At 38.3% G+C, this 18,385-nt stretch overlaps 1 protein-coding gene across 7 annotated transcripts in view; it reads right to left on the reverse strand.

Annotated features, from left to right (window-relative positions):
• Positions 1–2,817: 2,817 nt before the first annotated feature.
• PRKAB2 (protein kinase AMP-activated non-catalytic subunit beta 2) overlaps positions 2,818–18,385 on the reverse strand; it is a 60,099-nt gene continuing 44,531 nt past the window's right edge. For 2 of the 7 annotated variants that reach the window (XM_053592612.1, XM_053592613.1), the window contains 6 exons: positions 15,100–15,266; positions 14,079–14,172; positions 13,739–13,859; positions 10,080–10,213; positions 9,361–9,429; positions 2,818–7,340 (listed from right to left, as the gene is read on the reverse strand). In XM_053592612.1, coding sequence (XP_053448587.1) covers positions 7,263–7,340; positions 9,361–9,429; positions 10,080–10,213; positions 13,739–13,859; positions 14,079–14,172; positions 15,100–15,266 — 663 coding nt within the window. In that variant the 3' untranslated portion in view covers positions 2,818–7,262. Of the gene's footprint in view, positions 7,341–8,485; positions 8,549–9,360; positions 9,430–10,079; positions 10,214–13,738; positions 13,860–14,078; positions 14,173–15,099; positions 15,290–18,385 lie in introns of those variants that run through there. The other 5 variants (XR_008380269.1, XM_053592608.1, XM_053592607.1 and 2 more) reach the window with 5 other exon arrangements.

Genomic DNA, 18,385 nt, shown 5'->3' on the forward strand with positions numbered 1-18,385 from the left:
GGAAACCATATGGCACTTTGAGAATTTTTGGTACAGCTCTTTAGTTATACTATCCCACATCATTCCATACTTGCCAAATGTTTTGTGACCATGTCCTTCAGTCAAGTCCCCTTGCTCTAGTCCCCCATTCTTCCAGTAGTCTTTACCACCTCAGTATCACAAATCTTTGGGAAAATAAGTTTTTGTGGTAGCTCTTAAGCTTTTCAGGCAGTCCAGACTTGAGTAAGTATCCTTTGGGGAAGTCTCACTGCACGTACACCTCAAATTTCCAACTCATCCTTCCACCACCACACACCACTGAGAATGTCATTGTTTTCACTTTACCCCATCAGATACTCTGTCTGGGCAAAGGCCAACCCTCAGCCTATGACCAGAATCAACACACAGGCCAAGGGGATAAAATGGCTAGTAACCTCAGTTTTTCTTTGACAATTCTCTTTCCACCTGAACTTTAGTTTATCTAGTCCTGGTCAATGTAACAATTCTCTGATGCATCTAAAAATAAAATGTCTTAGATTCTGAGCTGAGACTGACCCTTGATCTGGTAGATTTCTGGATTGTCAAATTCCTTTACTTCATCCCAAGATATTCTAACCCTAGATCACTCTTCCAGGCAACATGAAGAACACAGCTTTGCTACTTGGGGAAGGAAAAGAAACACATCTTCAGGTTGGCAGAGATGTTTCCAAACATTCAATATATTTTCAGACTGTCTCCTTGACACCCCCCAAAATATTTTCTGAGCACTCCTCTCATTACCCAATCCCTGACCCCCAACTTGTAATTGTAATGCAGAACAACTGTGATCGATAACAAAGATCCCAGGAAACAAGGGGTTAGAGCTCAAGTTCACAGTTCTAAGTATCAGTTGGTCTGGAGTCAGAAGCACACAGGTCTGCTGCAATCTCCATGCCTGTGTCAGGTGAGCAGTATCTTTACCTGATGTTCCCATCATAAGCAGTCACTATCAGGAGAACCTCAGGAGATGGAGTAAAGGGAAATTAGCTCAGGAATAGTTGAGAAGTCTGTGAAAATCTACTTTTAAAATATCATAGAGCATATGCACCTTAAACCTTATAACTTCTGGCAAAGAACTTTGCCCTCCTACCTAGGAAGCCAATGCAAAGGGAATACTCTCAAGACAGGAATCTCCTTCTGGACACTGAGTACCTGAAGAATGCTAACTGGCAGGAGGACACAGAGCCATTCATCCTCAGCCTATGTAAGTGCTGGAGCCAGGGAACAGGTTAGAGAAAGGAAAGTGGTACTCTAGGCCTGCATATGTGATGCTGGATGAACAGTGGCCGCAGAGGAGAGATGGGTAGGGACAGGAAGACACTCATGATGTTCCTGAATCACCCGTGTCATATATAATGGTTGATACAGGCAAGAAGGGAGGGTTAAAAGGGATACAACAAAAGGCCCTCAACCAAGTGGTCAGGTCAGTTAGAAATGCTTTAGAAAGCACATGTCAATGCAAGTTTGGGCCCGGCAGAAATGCTGGTACCATTTTGTTGTTTCAATGACCAGGGCACGTGTTTAGGAGAGACCATTCTTCCACATCCCATCCACCACTGTCTACCTCTAGTCTGCAGGCAGTCTATGGCAATTAAAGTTTGACGTTAATTGTTCTAGTTCTACTACCACACGTCTTCCTCACACATTCTTCTGCCTCACATCTCACCTCCTCACTAACTCCCCTGTTCTTCTCACACTCTGGTCACTTTCACATTGTCATTTTCTTCTCTTAAGAAAGTTCAGCTCATGGCCCGGCACCTGTAGCTCAGTGGCTAGGGTGCCAGCCACATACACTGGTGGAAGTGGCGGGTTCGAATCCAGCCTGGGCCTGCCAAATGACAACTACAACCAAAAAATAGCCAGGCATTGTGGCAGCGCCTGTAGTCCCAGCTACTTAGGAGGCAAGAGAATTGCTTAAGCCCAAGAGTTTGAGGTTGCTGTGAGCTGGGAGGCCCCAGCACTCTATGGCAACACAATGAGACTGTCTCAAAAAAAGAAAAGAAAGTTCAGCTCAGTTGAACCTATAAAGCAGCAAATATAGGAGAGTTTGGTTATTTTAGAAAAGAAAGTCCAGAGGCCAGCTATGTAAGTAAAGGCATGGAAAAAAGCTATATATATATATATATATACACACACATAAATATATGGCTATATAATACATATAAATATAGCTATAAAATAAAGGAAAACAAAAACTATATTACAATTATGGCCTTGAAGGGGGCCATCTGAAGTGAGTGATTTGATGTCAGAATCAAGTATATAATCTGTTTTTACATATAATGAAGCATATAACCTAACAAAGAAAGGGAGGCAGGAAGAGTCCAGGATAGTGGTCCTCAATTCCATGTATATTAGAACCATCTGGACAGCTGAAAAGGTGTAGATGCCTGGACCTCATACCTGAGATTTCCGTTTAACTGGGGTAGAGGTAGATGAGGCATCAGTATGTTTATAGAATCTCCATAGGTGACATGTATGTACAGCCAGGTTGAAAATCATTGGTTTAAGATCTCAGCTAACCCAGCATAGGATGACGGCTAGATGTAGAGCTAACAAAGAAAATGCCGCCAATTAAATCATTGACTGTCTGTATTCCTGTAGTTAATGTTGGTGTAGCCTGAAGCAAAAGAAGAGAAAAAGTAGAGGCTGAAAAGACATGACTTGTGTCCCCACCCCACCACACCTATGACTCTACTCAAATGAGCCTGTGTGGCAATTTATGTTCTTTAGGGCCTGAGACTACCAAGGTAGGTAGATCTTTGTTAATATAAATCTATAATAAGTGAACAACTCAAATATTATTGCTGTGTAATACTTTTATTAAACAGTTTTATGGAAAAACTCACATCATTTCTGTATGTGTTACATCATGTAACTTTTAGGCATGGCAGAGTCCAGTGACAAATTACATTTGGAGAAAAGCTTTAAAATTCATGCTTGGATGCCACTTCTTGTGAAATACTGAAAAACAGCTCTGTACTTTAGCACTGAACATTACAAAAAACACCATTTAAAATAAGAGTCTCACATATTCACTTCCCTTCTAATTAGTCTTATCTACCCTTTCTGACAGATACAGAGCTCCACTCCTTCAAAAAGTTTCATGTTAACACCAACCAACATCTTCCAATTTACCAAAATTCAAGTAAGTTTCACATAAGGGACCCAGTGCAGACTAAACAACAGTGAGCTTTGGTTGTCTTAAAACCACAAGCCGGATAGAGTAAGTGTTCTGTGGAGAGAAACAGAAAAGAACTAAGATAACCAATACCTAACACAGTACTTTCATAGGTATAATTTAACCTGACGCCTACAGAATACAGAGTGTTTAGTATTTCACACGGATCTCACTGCAAAATTACTGGGCTACATACAATTAATTCAAGTTAACACCAATTAATGTTGGAACTAATGAAAAAATTAATTTTTTTCACTTCAGAGCACAATTAGAAAAGCAAATCAAAACAAAGCCCAAATTAGAATCCTAGAGGGATTCCATTGCTTAGAAATGGAGTGTTCAAGTAACAGACTTAAGTTTTTCTATTTTTTCTTCCTTCTAAAGATTTGGTTTTTACTCCAAAAGTTTGGGTTTGTTACAGAAATCACAATTTTCAATTTCCAATTGTGACTGGCACTTGAGGACAGACAAAAGCTTAGATCCACAGAATTTTGACCCCAATTGCTACCCCTCCCAGGTCCTCATTCCATGGGTAACCGGGGCCAACAACCCCTGCTAGAAGACAGTAAGAACGTGGCTTTAAGGATGAATCAGAATAATACAGAAATGAACTGTGTTTCTGCTGTTAGGCTCATGCCCCAAATCACTAGGTCATGAGGATGTAGAAATCTCTGAGAATAGACTGTATTTCAAACACATACAAACATAGACTATTGCATATCATTTTTAGTTGAGGTCAAAAATTTAAAAGCCCTATTTCCCCAGTTAAAAGCAGGGAATTCTATTATTAGGATGTCTCCTTCACTTATATCCCAGATTGATATAAACCTAGTCTGGAGGCATCTCTTCTTTTTAAGCTTAACTTCATGTTAGCAGCATACATGGAGTATTGACACTTTTTAAAGGGTTATCTCAGATCCATTAACTCTACAAAAGACTAGAACTAACTGAAGGAAAATGAGTGGGCTTGGGTTTACAGGATTCTCAGAAACTTCTCCAGGATTCTCTACCATATATAAGTGTATGTTTAAAAATATGCCTAAAATGCCATTGAGGCTATGTATGCCCTTCAGGGGAATTACCCAAGGTGGTTAAATCCCATTCAACTCTAAGCTTAAAGCAAGCTAATCCTCATGGTGTGGAAGTACTCCGCACCAGTAAGCCAACTCACCTGTCTGTGTGTCAGGTACTGTCTGACTTGAGATGCTGGTAAAGTCTACCTGACAAGTGAGTTACAGGAAGATACAGAAGAAAGGGTATAGAATAGAAATAAGAAAAGGCAAAGGGAAGATGGTGAACATATGGCTAAGTTTTGTACAAGGAGATCCAAAACATCACCAGGTTTAGTGTTTTTTAAAAAAGAGGATATTTTCAGTTCTGAGTTGCTTAAGCCTTTACTTTCCTCATAACGCTCCTCAACTCAGTTGTTCTTCTTTCTTTTCCCCACAACCCCCCCAAACATGTTGCAGTTCTTTATGGGTCAGCCCTCCCGAAGAGCTATTTTCTTTTCTTTTTCTTTTTTTTTTTATTGTTTGGGATTCATTGAGGACACAAAGAATTAGGTTATATTGATTGTATTTGTTAGGTAAAGAAGAGCTCTTTTCTTATCCTGCCAACTTTGAGTCTAAAATTCTGATAGGCAAAAAGTAAATAAATAAATAAAATAAATAAAAAGCTAAAAAATGTATCTTTTTACATTTAATCATTTTCAAAATCTGCCAAGCTCTCTTCTGCCTAAAATAAACTAAGTGATATAAAAGGATGTACGAACTATACTTTGGGCCACCTTCTCCTTTCCCCTCCAGAACAGTGTCTTAAGGACAAACCCAGACAGGAACTCTCAGAGCCATCAGGTGTATTAGTAGTACATAAAAGGGACAGCACTGAGTGAGTCGCCACCCTGTTCCTCTTACCCATCCTGTTCATACCAGCTGGTAGGCTCCCACTTCACATCTGGCTGGGAGATTCCCTCAGAACTTGGGAAAATGACACACTCTGCACATTTCCAGATTAGACAGATTTGAAGGTCACTAGCACCAAAACCTATAGGCATTGGAACCAGACCCAATTCACAGAAGCCTCTGACCTGAAGGAAACTGAAGAGATCACTCTTCCTGCCCCACCCTACTTATAGACCTACATGAAGTAATTACCTTTTAATACTGCTGGCCAAAAATACAAGTACAACAAAATTCTCCATGTAACAACCAAGATTTTGGATTCTTTTAAATGGCCACTTATTTTATGGGTACTGGATAAAAACAAATTCTACTACAACCAAAGACTAAATTAATCCCGAGATTTAGTTAAAATAGGATCTGGCCTGGGATCTTTTTTAATGGCACATCATTTAAAAAGTAGTTGGGACCATAAAAAGTTCTCCACAGATACCTTTGCTGCAGAAAGTGGCCTTGTATATCAATTAACCACCCAAGCACTTAGTAATTTGCATTCCAGCAAAACAATGACCCCACACCTTACTGCCTCATAAGTGACATCTAAGAAGTCTACATACCCAAAGACAACTGAGTTGCCAGCTTTGCTTGGGAAAGACTGGAGGTAGCTAAACTGACCTGTAGGTGTCCTTTCCGTGTGGACTGGACTCAGCAGTCAGAGAGTTTCTCAATCATCAACAGTTTGGCCTCTTTCAGTGTTCAATGTTTGACTTGGTATCTATAAAATGGAAGATCCACAGATACTTGGAAAAAAAATGTTTTATCTCTAAACCCCAGAAGTGGATTGAATAGCTACTTTTCAGTCCAAAATTGAAATCAGTGACCCTACTTCATCATCAAATATTTTTTAAAAGTAGAGGCAGGAAAACAAAACTATCTTGCTAACATTTAGGGAAAAGAATGATTATTTTCAGGGTTGGATAAACCAAGAATACTTGCTTGCTTCTTGGCTTAATAAATTTTTAACTTAAGGGAACCCTTTAGGTACATCAAATGAGTCAAACGAGCTTGTACTAGAGCAGTGTGTAGTGTTAACAGCAAGCGTGGTGTTGGCCATGATAATGTAAGGTTGAGGGCTAAACTAGAGAAGACCCATGGAAAGGCATTTTATTTTAATTAAAGAAAAATGCAGGTACATAAAAGTCTTTCACTGATGCAAGACATGAACGTTTTCCCTGGTTCCACTGTTATCTTCAGAGCTGTCATCTCTGAGAGAGAAAAGACGGAAGCAGGGCCAGGCCAAGTAGGAAAGCCTATCAATATAGCCCAAGCCTCGGTACCACACTCAAACAAAAAAGTAGATCTTCAGCATCTGCCTTTTTAATAATGCTGAGACATATTTTTTTTAGCAAAAGTTAAAATGAGCAGTAACAAAGTGGCTTTGGCCTGTGCTGGGCCAAAAAAGAAATCTCCTGGCAGTCCTAGTCTCTTAGGTGGGTCAGGTCCCATGTAACTTTTCAAAGGGGTCACTTACCCAATTAGTTTTATGTTAGAGAAGGGTCAAATATATGATCTGAAGGCGGCTATTCAAGGAAGAATGTGAAATGATAGAAAAAAGCATTCTTGTGGGGCATCTAGTATCATACAAAAAAAAACACAGATTGTGCTATGGAGAAAGACAGAGAACCCATGCAAGAAAAGCCGCCCACATGGTGAGGCAGCTGGAAGTAGGGTAGCAGTCTGACACAAGTCCATCCCTTGACAGCCAAGGGAACAATGATAGAATCTCTGCCCAACAAGGATCCTAAGACTGTGTTGTTCCTTCATTTTAGGAAAAATGCTTCCTGTATATCTATTCCTGCAGCTCCTCCAAACGGGTCTTGGTGAATAGCCACAGGCAGACAGAATATATCTAGCTGGGGCTGGGAAGCTTCCATTTACCTTCCTCTCCTATGTGTATATATATTTTTTTCTTAAAATAAATTCCATGAACTCATAAAGCTCTCATCTGCAATCAAATGCAAAAGCAGAGCTTCCTACTCGGAGGCTCTGAAACACACATTTTAGCCTCAAAGCAAATCAGCCTTCCAGTCTCAAGAAGACTGGTTCAGTCCAGAAAGGCAAGGGAGATGCTTTTCTTCAATCCTTGGAGCTAAGAAGGGATTCCTTCAGATGGGCTTGTACAACAGAGTGGTGACATATTTCTTCTTGTAGCGATGGGTTGCGCTAAGAACCATCACACTGTCCTGCAAAGAAAAGAAACATGCAGCTAATTCATTAGTCCAGCCAACAGGCAGCTCTTCCTAGCCGCCAGTCGTCCATAGCTGCTCACCTTTAACAGACATAGTTTGATATAATAGAAAGAAGTTGATTTTGGAGTCAAATTAGCTTCAGTTCTAATCTTACCATTATTTTACTTGCAGCCTTGGGTAATTGTAATCTAACCTATAATACATCGTTTTTTTTCCTCATCATTATAAAGGATAATAAGGATAATACCCACTTTTAAAGTGATTCTGATAATTACATAAGAATATCTGGCACAGTGTCTGACATAAAAGGTGCTAAAGAAATATTAGTTTCTAACCTCACTCCCTTCCCTACTTAAACTTCTAATATTGGGCTTAAAACTAACAAAGACAAAAAATATCATGGTATCCATTTCTAGAAGAAAGTCTTAAATACAATGAGAAGAAAAAAAATGATCCTTCTGAAAAACCATTTCTAAGTCCTGAAGCAGGTCTAATTTCCATTAAATACTAGAGATAAAATCAAAAAGTCCTCTTTGATCTAGAGAGAACCTAGGAATCCCCCTATATCCTTGAAAAAGATAAACTACAAAATTCTTTTTAGGAAAACACTCAATCTAATGGATCAACTCACAACAGCCTACCCAATCTGAGAGAACCAGGAATAGGTCAAAGCCAAGCTGAGCCACAGTGATTACGGCCTTCACCTGGGTCAGAAGCAGTACGAAGAAAGTAACAGGTGTGATTTCCCAGGCTGTGTTAAAGACCACAGAGGTACCACGGAGATGGCAGACCCGTGAGTACTAAGTGACAGCCAATGAGCAGTTACTGGAGAAAAATACAACCAGATCCCAAAGAACCCATGCAAGTCCCATCCAGGAACCACGCCTCTTCCTGCCTTCCCCTGCACTGCATTACCCACAATGACTGCCAGTCAGGCTGACATTCTGTGACCAGAGTATGCTAGTTAAAAAGTCTAAACATGACAGAAGCAAGGCAGGTAAAAAAATTCATGGAAGGAAGGTTTTATAGAAACGAGGAGCAAGTGAGGGAAAGGCCTACTCGGAAAGACCCGGCACAATGATACACAGGAAAGAACACAGAGTTAGGGCAGGAAGTTCAGTCCTGTCTCTGGTACTTACTGGCAATTTGACCTTCTCTGAGCCTTAGTTTCTTTATCTATAAAACAGGGGTTAAAGATAATACTTCACAAAGTTATTATAAAAAATAAATTCAACAATATATTAAAAAATTTTATGTTATCACATAATTTTTAAAGTCAGGTAAATCAGTGATTTCCCTAATCTAGCTGTACATCCAAGAAAGGCGAGCAGTTCTAGAAACATTCCTGGGGCCCATCCTAGGTGCACATGTTCACAATCTCCAGGGAAAGAGCTTCTGAATCTGATGATGATCAGTTTAAGTGGGATAACCACAGTAATTTTACTCTAATAGCCAAACCACAAAGACACAACAAGGTGGAATAGAATAGACATTTTCAACCCAGAGTCTAAAGAAGCAGAGACACCAATGAGGACTCTGGACTTGAAAGGGACAGGGCTAATCTGTCGCATTCTCCTTTAACTAGCACACAGGAGAGATGCAAGCCCTTGGATATACATGAATAAGGCAACTTTAAAAAATTCTACCTTCAAAAATGTAGACTTAATATCACATTCCAATACTCTTTGAACTAGAAGCTAAACCTGCTATTTCTACAGATAGAATCCTATTGCTATGAACTCATACTTAGGTGATATAAAAGTTCTAGCCACCCAAAATTAAACCAGGAAGCAAAAAAAGTCCATTCAATCACAGGGCAATTCAGCTAGCCAGAACACAGAGACTGAAAAACAAACAACCCAGTGGCTAAAAAAATGGGAGATTCTTCGGTAGTTTGACCATTATTGCCAGCTTCAGTACCAACAAAATAGCAGAGTAAGTAACCAATGGAGAACATGTGTTATCCGCGCCCTCTCTTTGGGGAGTTCTATCAAGAGCCAGGGCCACCACTTACCTTAATGGACAATGCATAGAGATGGTTCAGCATAACGTGGTTGGGCTCGGGGAGTAAGGCTGGGTCACACTAAGAGAGGAAAAATAAAAAAATCACTAAGTGGAATTGATGCACAGACAAACCAAACAGCTTATTCTTTCTCAGAGCTCTTTGGGACTGTTCAGAAACCCTAAACCAGACACATTAATAAGGCACCCATTCCCTTATGTATCAATAATACAATCCCATTACAGAAAAATTTAAAAATTCTCAGTCCACAGCAGAAATCCTAAGCCTTAACAACTATTAATCTTCCTTAATAGAGCTAAAACAAAAATTGTGCCCACAGTACAAGACTTGTGTTAAGAGGCAAAAATAATCTTAGTGGGAATCAGTAGATTTTAGATAGATATAAGTTATATGTAAAAAAACTTATTTAATTCTTTTATACATCCTAAATGACCCATGTAGTGCTCCTGAGGTTGTGCTGGAATTGGTTCTAGCAATCCATAGCTCTGATCTTGGTTTTATTAGGACCAGGAGACAACTGTGAATTTTGATATCAGTTCCTGAAAAAGCCACAATTCAGTACTAGAAAAACTGTGTAATGCTATTGATATGTGTATGATTTATAATCTCAACACACCTTTGTAATAATCTCAACCTCTAGGATTCCTGAATTTTGGCCCAATTTGTCCTTGGAGACCCCCAGATGTCCCAGCAATTCTCAAGATACTCACAGAAATATTAGTGTCCTTGTTAAGAATAACTTGGAGTAGGTGAGGAGGAAGGATTGGTGGGGACTTGAATCTCTCCTCAGATCGAAACACATACATTTCTTGACCATAAGGCCCTGGAGGTGAGCTGGAAAGGTCTGAAAGATATTCACACAAATACAAGGGCAAGTTGGAGAATGAGTAAGAGTGCATGGAAAAAGCTACTAATACATGGCAGCCAGTATTAAATACGGTAAAAGTCAGGAATTATGCGCCAAAGGGAAAGGCCAAGTCATGCTGGCCATAACCACGATGTTCCTCAACACAGCAACATGATTTAAGGGCAGAAGAAGAGATGAAGATTAAAAAATCTAGGCTCAGGGAAGAGCTGCTCCATTTATCAACTGTATGACCCTCAACAAATTCCTTCACTATGGTTAGTTTCCTCATAAAATAAATTATCTTTGCCCTATTTTGCAACATTTTTGAGGAAATGAAATGAGATAATGGATATGAAGATGCTTTGTAAACTTTCAAACAATGTGAGATTACTTCTTTTTTCTAGGCAAGAAAACAGATAACAAGGTTAAACTCTGAGACTAATGACACTACAATGGCTGCAGTAATCCAGCATGCACACAGCAGTCATCAGGGAGACGCAAAACAAACCACAACAGACATCACTTCACGTTCACTAGGATGACTATGATCAAAGACAGACAGTAACAAATGTTGGCAAAGATGTAGACCAATTGGAACCTTCATATTGTTCCCATTGATGGTGAGAATGGAAAATAGCACAGCCAATTTGGAAAAGGAGGTCTTCAAAAAGTAAAATATGAAGCTACCATATGATCCAGTAATTATACTCTGGGTATTTACTAATGAAATAAAATGAAAACGTATATCCACAAAAAACTTAAACACAAATGTTGCTGAGAGCGTTATTTATAATAGCTAGAAACAATCCAAACGTGTATCAACAAAGGGGCTGAAAAACAAAATAGTATGTCTATACAAAGCCATAAAAAGGAACAAAATATTGACACGTTACAACATGGATAAACTCTAAAAATACTATGTTAAGTGAAAGAAACCAGACACATAAGACCACATATTCCATGATTCCGTTTATATGAAATGTCCAGAATGGGCAAAAATAATGACAGAAATTAGATTTGTGGTTGCTGGGGTGGAAGGAATGGAAAGTGACTATTAATGAGTACAGGGCTTCTTTATGGGGTGGTAAAAATGCTCTAGAATTTAGAGGTGATGGTTGCAAAATTCTTTGAATATCTAAAATTATTGAATTGCACAAATGATGTGTGAATTTCTCAAAAGAATGAAAAGGCATGCAGATGAGAATAGAAATAAATGCACAAAAATGCAGATAACTATATTATGATTATGTTTTAATTTTTTAAAAAATTTAATAATGTATTTATAGTCTACAGTGAAAACAATTTTAATAACCAGTTGATTATAAGAGCTAAATTCTGATGTTCTATTGTACAATAGGGTGACCATACAAAACAAAAATACATTGTATATTTCAAAATAGCTAGAAGGGAAGATTTTGAAATGTTCTCATCACAAAGAAACAATAAATGTTTGAGGTGATGGATATACTAATTACCCTGATTTGACTACTACACAATGTATACATGTATTGAAACATTAATCTATATCTCAGCAATATGTACAATTACATGTTGGAAAAAATTTAGCACTAAAAATTAGTGCTACTTGGAAAAAAGTAGCACTAATATTATGATATCTAACAGTTTAGAATTTGAAACTTTTAAAAGTACTTTGTTATTTTGTTACGTGATCTGCAAAATACCCTCTGGAAGTACATAGAGTGGTTTTTGTTTCCTGTTCATCAGGAAAAAAAATGTAAATTTGTTAAGTGATTTGCCTGCAATCACACACATGGCTAGGTGGTAAAAGAATGCAGATTAAAACCCATTATCTGCATTGTTAGGAATCTAATAAAAAATGTATTATAATCCTACCTCAGTGAATCAGGAAATTGGGTAAAAGAGGAATGAGAGAAATGTCAAAAGTATGCTAGTCCTCTCCATATATATAATTATGATTACATGCCTATCATTTATTGGTTGTTTTGCTAGAATCATATAATACAAAAATTTACCCAAGTGGCCTTAAAATTTAATTCAGTATTTTTAACCCCATTTAAAATCACTGCCCCACCAGTCAAGAATAATGTTCAGGTTAATTTTCTGAGCTTAGATAATAAGAATATTTTCAAATTCTTCCTCAACAGATAATTATTAGAAACTGCATAAGCCACCATTCTACACTGAAATTTGAATATGCTCCATTTAGGATGCTGTGCCTCCTCTGTTGAGAATCACCAAGAGTGTAAGCCCCTCATGTTATGGTGAAGAAACTCAGAATCAAAAAGATTGGGAGACTTATCCACAATGGTAAGACTAATTAATTAGTAGCAGAGGCAGGCTCTGAACTCAGAGAGAGAAGTGTGCACAGAGAATACAGTGCAAAGTTCTTTTTTTTTGAGACAAAGTCTCACTTTGTCGCCCTGGGTAGACTGCCACGGCTTCACAGTTCACAGCAACCTTAAACTCTTGTGCTTAAGCAATTCTCTTGCCTGAGCCTCCCAAGTAGCTGGGACTACAGGTGCCTGCCACAACACCTTGCTGTTTTTAGAGATAGATGAGGTCTCCCTCTGGCTCAGGCTGGTCTGGAACCTGTGAGCTCAGACAGTCTACCCACCTCAGCCTCCCAGAGTGCTGGGATTAAGGTGGGAGCCACCGTGCCCAGCCCTAGTGCACAGTTCTTTAGACAGTCACAGCTCTTACTATAAAGTAACAGAATGATAACGATGAATGATGAATGTGCTTTAGTAAATGAGGAGATAAAGGCCCTGTATAAAATAATATAATAAGAAATAAAAGTATACAGGTCTTTTCCCCTACAGGGGAAAAAATCCCCAGGGAATCTTTTTTTTTAACCAAAACCAAAATTTTAATCACATACAAAAGAACTGTGGTGTTTTTTTTTTTTTAAACCCCTTTTTCTTCATACTTATAGGGCCTGGTAAAACTGTAAAACTGCCAACTGAGCTCTCAAACTGTTGAAATTAAGCTAAGGCAGGTTAATAATAGAAACTACACACATCTAGCCTCTGCTGGGTGATACCACCAAAGTCAAAGGAAAAACTGCAATATTATTAGAAATAGCCTTTTGAACTACAGGCTGAAGTCTATTAGTAGGTTATAAAGGATAAAATAGAAAATAGAGTATATCACTTGTAGTAAAAGCAAGTATTGTACCATGAGACTTGTGTTACAGTTTGCATATTTGTATGTGGGTGTGTGTATGTGTGTGTCGGGTTATAATGCAAAACGAATGTCCTACTATAGATCCTGGTTAAAAAGTTTGAAATTAAATACTTTAGAATGAGATGTTTTTGCCACAAAGAAGGGGTTTAAATGTTCGCAGGAGAAATGTATGTGTAGGATTCAGAAGATTCCTGAAGAGAAATGAAAAAAACAAAAGAAAAACTTTTAGGAAAGAACATTCATTCTTTCCTAAAAGAAATGAAATGAAAAAAAAAAAAAAAAAAAAAAAAAAACTTTTAGGAAAGAACATTCATTCAAGAAAGACATAGCACAAAAGAGCAAATACTACAAAATTACCTCTACAAGATGTCTCAGAGCTTTCCATAGAGTCTAGCTTTAAGGCATCAAACACCTCAAAATCAGATTTCTTGACATGGATCAAATTGTTAATTGTGCCAAGCTGACTGGTAACCACAGGCTGAAACAGTGAACAGAAAAAATTATTGAATCCCTTTTTCAAATCTATCTCTTTCATCCAACCTTCACTGCAAGTTAAACATGATCATTCTCAGCCCTCCCATGTCTTCTCAAAAAAGAAATCCTCCAGAGTAGGGAGCTGCTGCCCATCAGTTCTGAAGCAATGACACTGAAATGAGACTGCTAAATCAGTATCTACCCTTGGAGATCCAGGCCTTACCTCTGATGGATCATGAACCCACTGTCCATCCACAAAGAATTTGTATTGGTGCTCTCCCTCAGGGAGGTCCAGTATGGCAACAAAGTCATTATGGCTACAGAAGAAAATAGAAAGGCAAATAGACCAAGATCCTTTTTAGAAGAAAGAACGTAAAAACCAAGTGGCAACCACAGTATCATACCAATGACTTCCCATATTCCTAAGCCATTGCATCCCCTGCTGTGAAAAATAATTTATAAACCCATTCTTCTTTTCTTTATCGCCTTGCACATGCATTCACCAGCCCCTCTGAATAATTTTAATTCTTAACCGATATTCAGAAAAGAATGATAAAGACATTAATCCTCCCAAATGGTTCACCTTAGTACAACTATTTTGCTTCATAGAGTAGTTTCCTCACAAGTATAAATAAAACAACAGGATACAGAATTGTCTCAAGGTATTCTTTCCCTATTTGGTGAACCTTTTCCTGAAAATGCCCTACCCGACAAGGGCCATTCTAACCACCAGTTAATTAATTCCCTATTGCTTTGCGAGCAACAAATCACATTACTATCTAGAACTTCATAACGTGTTTTGCTTCAGTGAAGTCAGAGAAACAAGACTCAGCCAGTTACAGAAGACTTCCTGCAAACATACAAAGGACCTGTGTAACACAAACCCAAAGAAGGTATCCACAGAACTGTTTTAAGTCCCTCTATGGCAATGATATTCTTTTTTTTTGTGTGTGGTTTTTGGCCGGGGCTGGGTTTGAACCTGCCACCTCCAGCATATGGGACCGGCGCCCTACTCCTTGAGCCACAGGTGCCGCCCCGACAATGATATTCTAAGTGGTAAAACTTTCCTTACTATGAGGTTAAAAAAAAAATCCACGAACAGTAAGTGGTCACAGAAAAGAGGCTGTAGAGAGAGTCCCTAGCAGGCAGAGAAAAGCAGTGCAGCTGAGTACCTCCCTTCTGAGAAAGGAAATCAGGTCTCTATTTCTAGACCCGATAGACTCAACCAAGACACTTGTCTTCACCTCTTAATCAGTGGAATCTTGGTGCTCCAATTGTTGAAGGACCCAGAGATGAAGACCTCCTTGCCTCCTTCAGACCAGCGGATAACAGTGGGCCGGGCCTGCTGTGTGGGCTTTATGGAGTCCTCCAAATCCTGCTGCCATGATACAAACTCTTTGTCCCCAGGGAGCTGTAAGAAGGAGTAGGTCATCCCTAGAATAAATTGTGACCCAAGAATTCTTTAAAGATCACTCTCTTTCCTAGAGTACAGAAGGGTGCTAGGCGTCGGCTAAGGTTATAGATCTAAAATTAGCAATCAAATCAGATTTTAAGAAAACAACAGAAAAAGAACTCATCTAGGACCAAAAGTGGTCAAATGGCTTTTGTTCAGGTGCTGCCTACATCACCTTCTAACTTCAGAGTCTGCCTATACCATCCACCCTTTCACAGCCTCAAGGTCTCCCTTTTTAAATCACCAAAAAACAAAACAAAAAATTCTTACTTCCTATTACCAGTTTAACTCATAGGCAGGCAATATACTTCTGAGCCCTTCTTAAGAGAAAAAAATATATATATTTAAAACACGAAAAAACAAAACAAAAAATTCTTACTTCCTATTACCAGTTTAACACATAGGCAGGCGATATACTTCTGAGCCCTTCTTAAGAGAAAAAAAATATATATGAAAACCAAGTATGGTTCTATAAAAAATAATTAAGTTAGCCATATATTTTTCATTGGCAAATATGAACAGCTTTCAATTACCAGTTATAATGGAAGTTAGAGATACATAATTCATAAGTAATCCATAAACTCTATTTCAGCTAATACGTTAGAAAAAGAAGGGCTATTAAAAATCGAAAAATCAGATCACTGACTATTTAAAATTTGAGAAATAATTAAGAACTCTTACTTGCTCCCGTATGCCAGGTAGAGAAGGGTGCTACTAATTATTTCAGGAATAGGAATGGAACCTCAAGGAGCAAGAGATCAAAAACACAGCGTCCTTTAACAAAAGCAGTTTCATTATCAAATGAAGTTTGTAGGATTCTGAAAAAATTAACTCCTGAGTTTGTTTTCATTACCATCACTCAGACCAGAAGTTGGCAAGCTAAGGCCAGTGAGCCAGATGCTTTTCTTAAGTTTTTTTTTGAAAACTGCCATGCTTACTTGTTTACCTTTTGTCTACAGCTGCTTATATGAGACAGTGGTAAAAATGAGTAGTTGGGACAGAAACTGTGTGATCCACAAAGTATAAAAGATGTATTTACTGTCTGGCCCTTTATAGAAAGTTTGCTGACCTCTCCTTTAGACTGGCTTAAGTGACTTTGGTAAATATGTAAAAATAAGACTGTATGATATTAAGTCAAAATATTACCAAACAAAACAAGTGGTTCAAAAGAAAAAAACTAGCTTATTCATCTGGGATTTCTTTTCAAGATGGTTGAGGTAATTTACCTTCTATACTGTCTCTCAATAGCCTCAATCCAAAGTAAATGGAGAAAGAGAACTGAAGGGACTTTTACATTATGGAAGAATTGGCTTTAAAAAAATCTTGGTCTCCATATTCTCAGAGCAATGCACTCTGACTGGCTACATTAGAATTACAGGAATTTTTATATATGCCTTAGAATAACCCTCAGATTCTGATTCAGATATAGGATCTGGGGAGCTAGTTTTTAAATTTTTAACTTTAAAAAAATAACCACCCAGAGATGAGATCTTGCTATGCTGTCCAGGCTCTTGAACTCCTGGCCTTAAACAATCTTCTGGCCTCAAAATCTCGAGTGACTGGGATTATAGGCGTGTGCCACTGTGCCTGGTTTGGGAACCTATTTTTAAAAAGCTTCCCAGGTAATAATTATCAGTGATTATATTAAAAAACGAAAAAGAAAACCCCTCATCTTCAGAGGTACATTCTAAACTGTTACAGATAAAATAATATGTGATATAATGTCTAGAATTTGCTTCAAAATAATTGGGAGGACAGTCAGATTAGGATTTAAGAAATGTATGTTCACTAATTTGCTTCAAAATAATTGGGAGGACAGACAGATTAGGGTTTAGGAAATGTATGTTCACTCATTGTTTGATCATTATTTAAACTGGGGTTCAAATGCAGAGTTCATCATACTGTTCCCCTTACTTGGTAAACATGTCAAATTTTCCATGAAGCATGTAAACAAATCTCAGATGATTGTAATGTGCAAATAGCATTGAGAACCACTCAACTAGTCCAGAAAAAGGCTGGTATTCAAAGCAATGTAGGCCCCATTGCCACTATTTCTATCAGTTAATTTTATGACTTAGGATTTTCAAGTTAGTCTGAAAGCTATAAACTATTAATACGCCTAGCTTTGGAGGAAAGCCTCTCCCCTTATGACATGACATTTCTGTGGTAGAAATGAATGCAGCTGACTAACAGAAAGATTGTTTACTCCAAGTTAAATAGTCAGCAAGACTATCAGGAAAACAGACAAAACAACAGAGTTATAGTTTGACGATGTTTAAGTAAAATGTGGAGGTTTAGAAGTAAAGAAGGTAGATTGAGAACTACAAAATTTTAGATTTGGAAGAGGCCTTAGGAATTATCTGAACCAATTTCCTTATTTCACAAATGGCAAGACTAACGTGAGAAAAAGAATCGTCCAAAATAGGCCCCAATTCAGACAAACTGGCTTTTTTTATTCAGGACATCAATTACTGCAGTCACAGTTTGACAAGTACACTGTACTTAAATCCTGAATCATCAATGTAGGAAAAGGATAAAAACACAATGAGGCTGAGCACCTTGAGAAAACTCGGAGAAAGTAAATTCAGATGGCTGAGGAGATAGCCCAAAGGATGAGGAAGAAGTCCTGAAATGCGACTGGAAAGAAGAAATGGAGAAGAAACCCCAAGAAATGCCCCTTTCAGTCACACTCACTTCTCTGTGATTACGTTCTCACTAGGAGCCAAGAATCCGAATTTCATGTGTTCCCAATGTGCCAAATACTCTTATTCACTAAAGCCCCAGTTTGGTGGGAAGTGATAAAGTAACAGGAAACATCAAACACACCCCAATCTCCTCAATCCCTCCATTTTTCTATTTCACCCACTCAGCCTATCTGGAAGAATTAAAAGTGTGTTTAATGGTGACAGCTCTGAAAGTGATGAGAAACATTAGGGGCGTAATCGCATTGCTGTCAGCTTCACCTGTCCTTACTGTAGGGTGAACACATCTTTCTGAAAGTCCTTGGAATTGAGAGCAAGGTCTTCAGGGCAGCTGTGAGTTGTTTCCAGCCAAGCAACATTTTAAAGTGCCACTGG

The sequence above is a fragment of the Nycticebus coucang genome, chromosome 5 (genome assembly GCF_027406575.1).
Source record: "Nycticebus coucang isolate mNycCou1 chromosome 5, mNycCou1.pri, whole genome shotgun sequence".
NCBI classification, from domain to species: domain Eukaryota; kingdom Metazoa; phylum Chordata; class Mammalia; order Primates; family Lorisidae; genus Nycticebus; species Nycticebus coucang.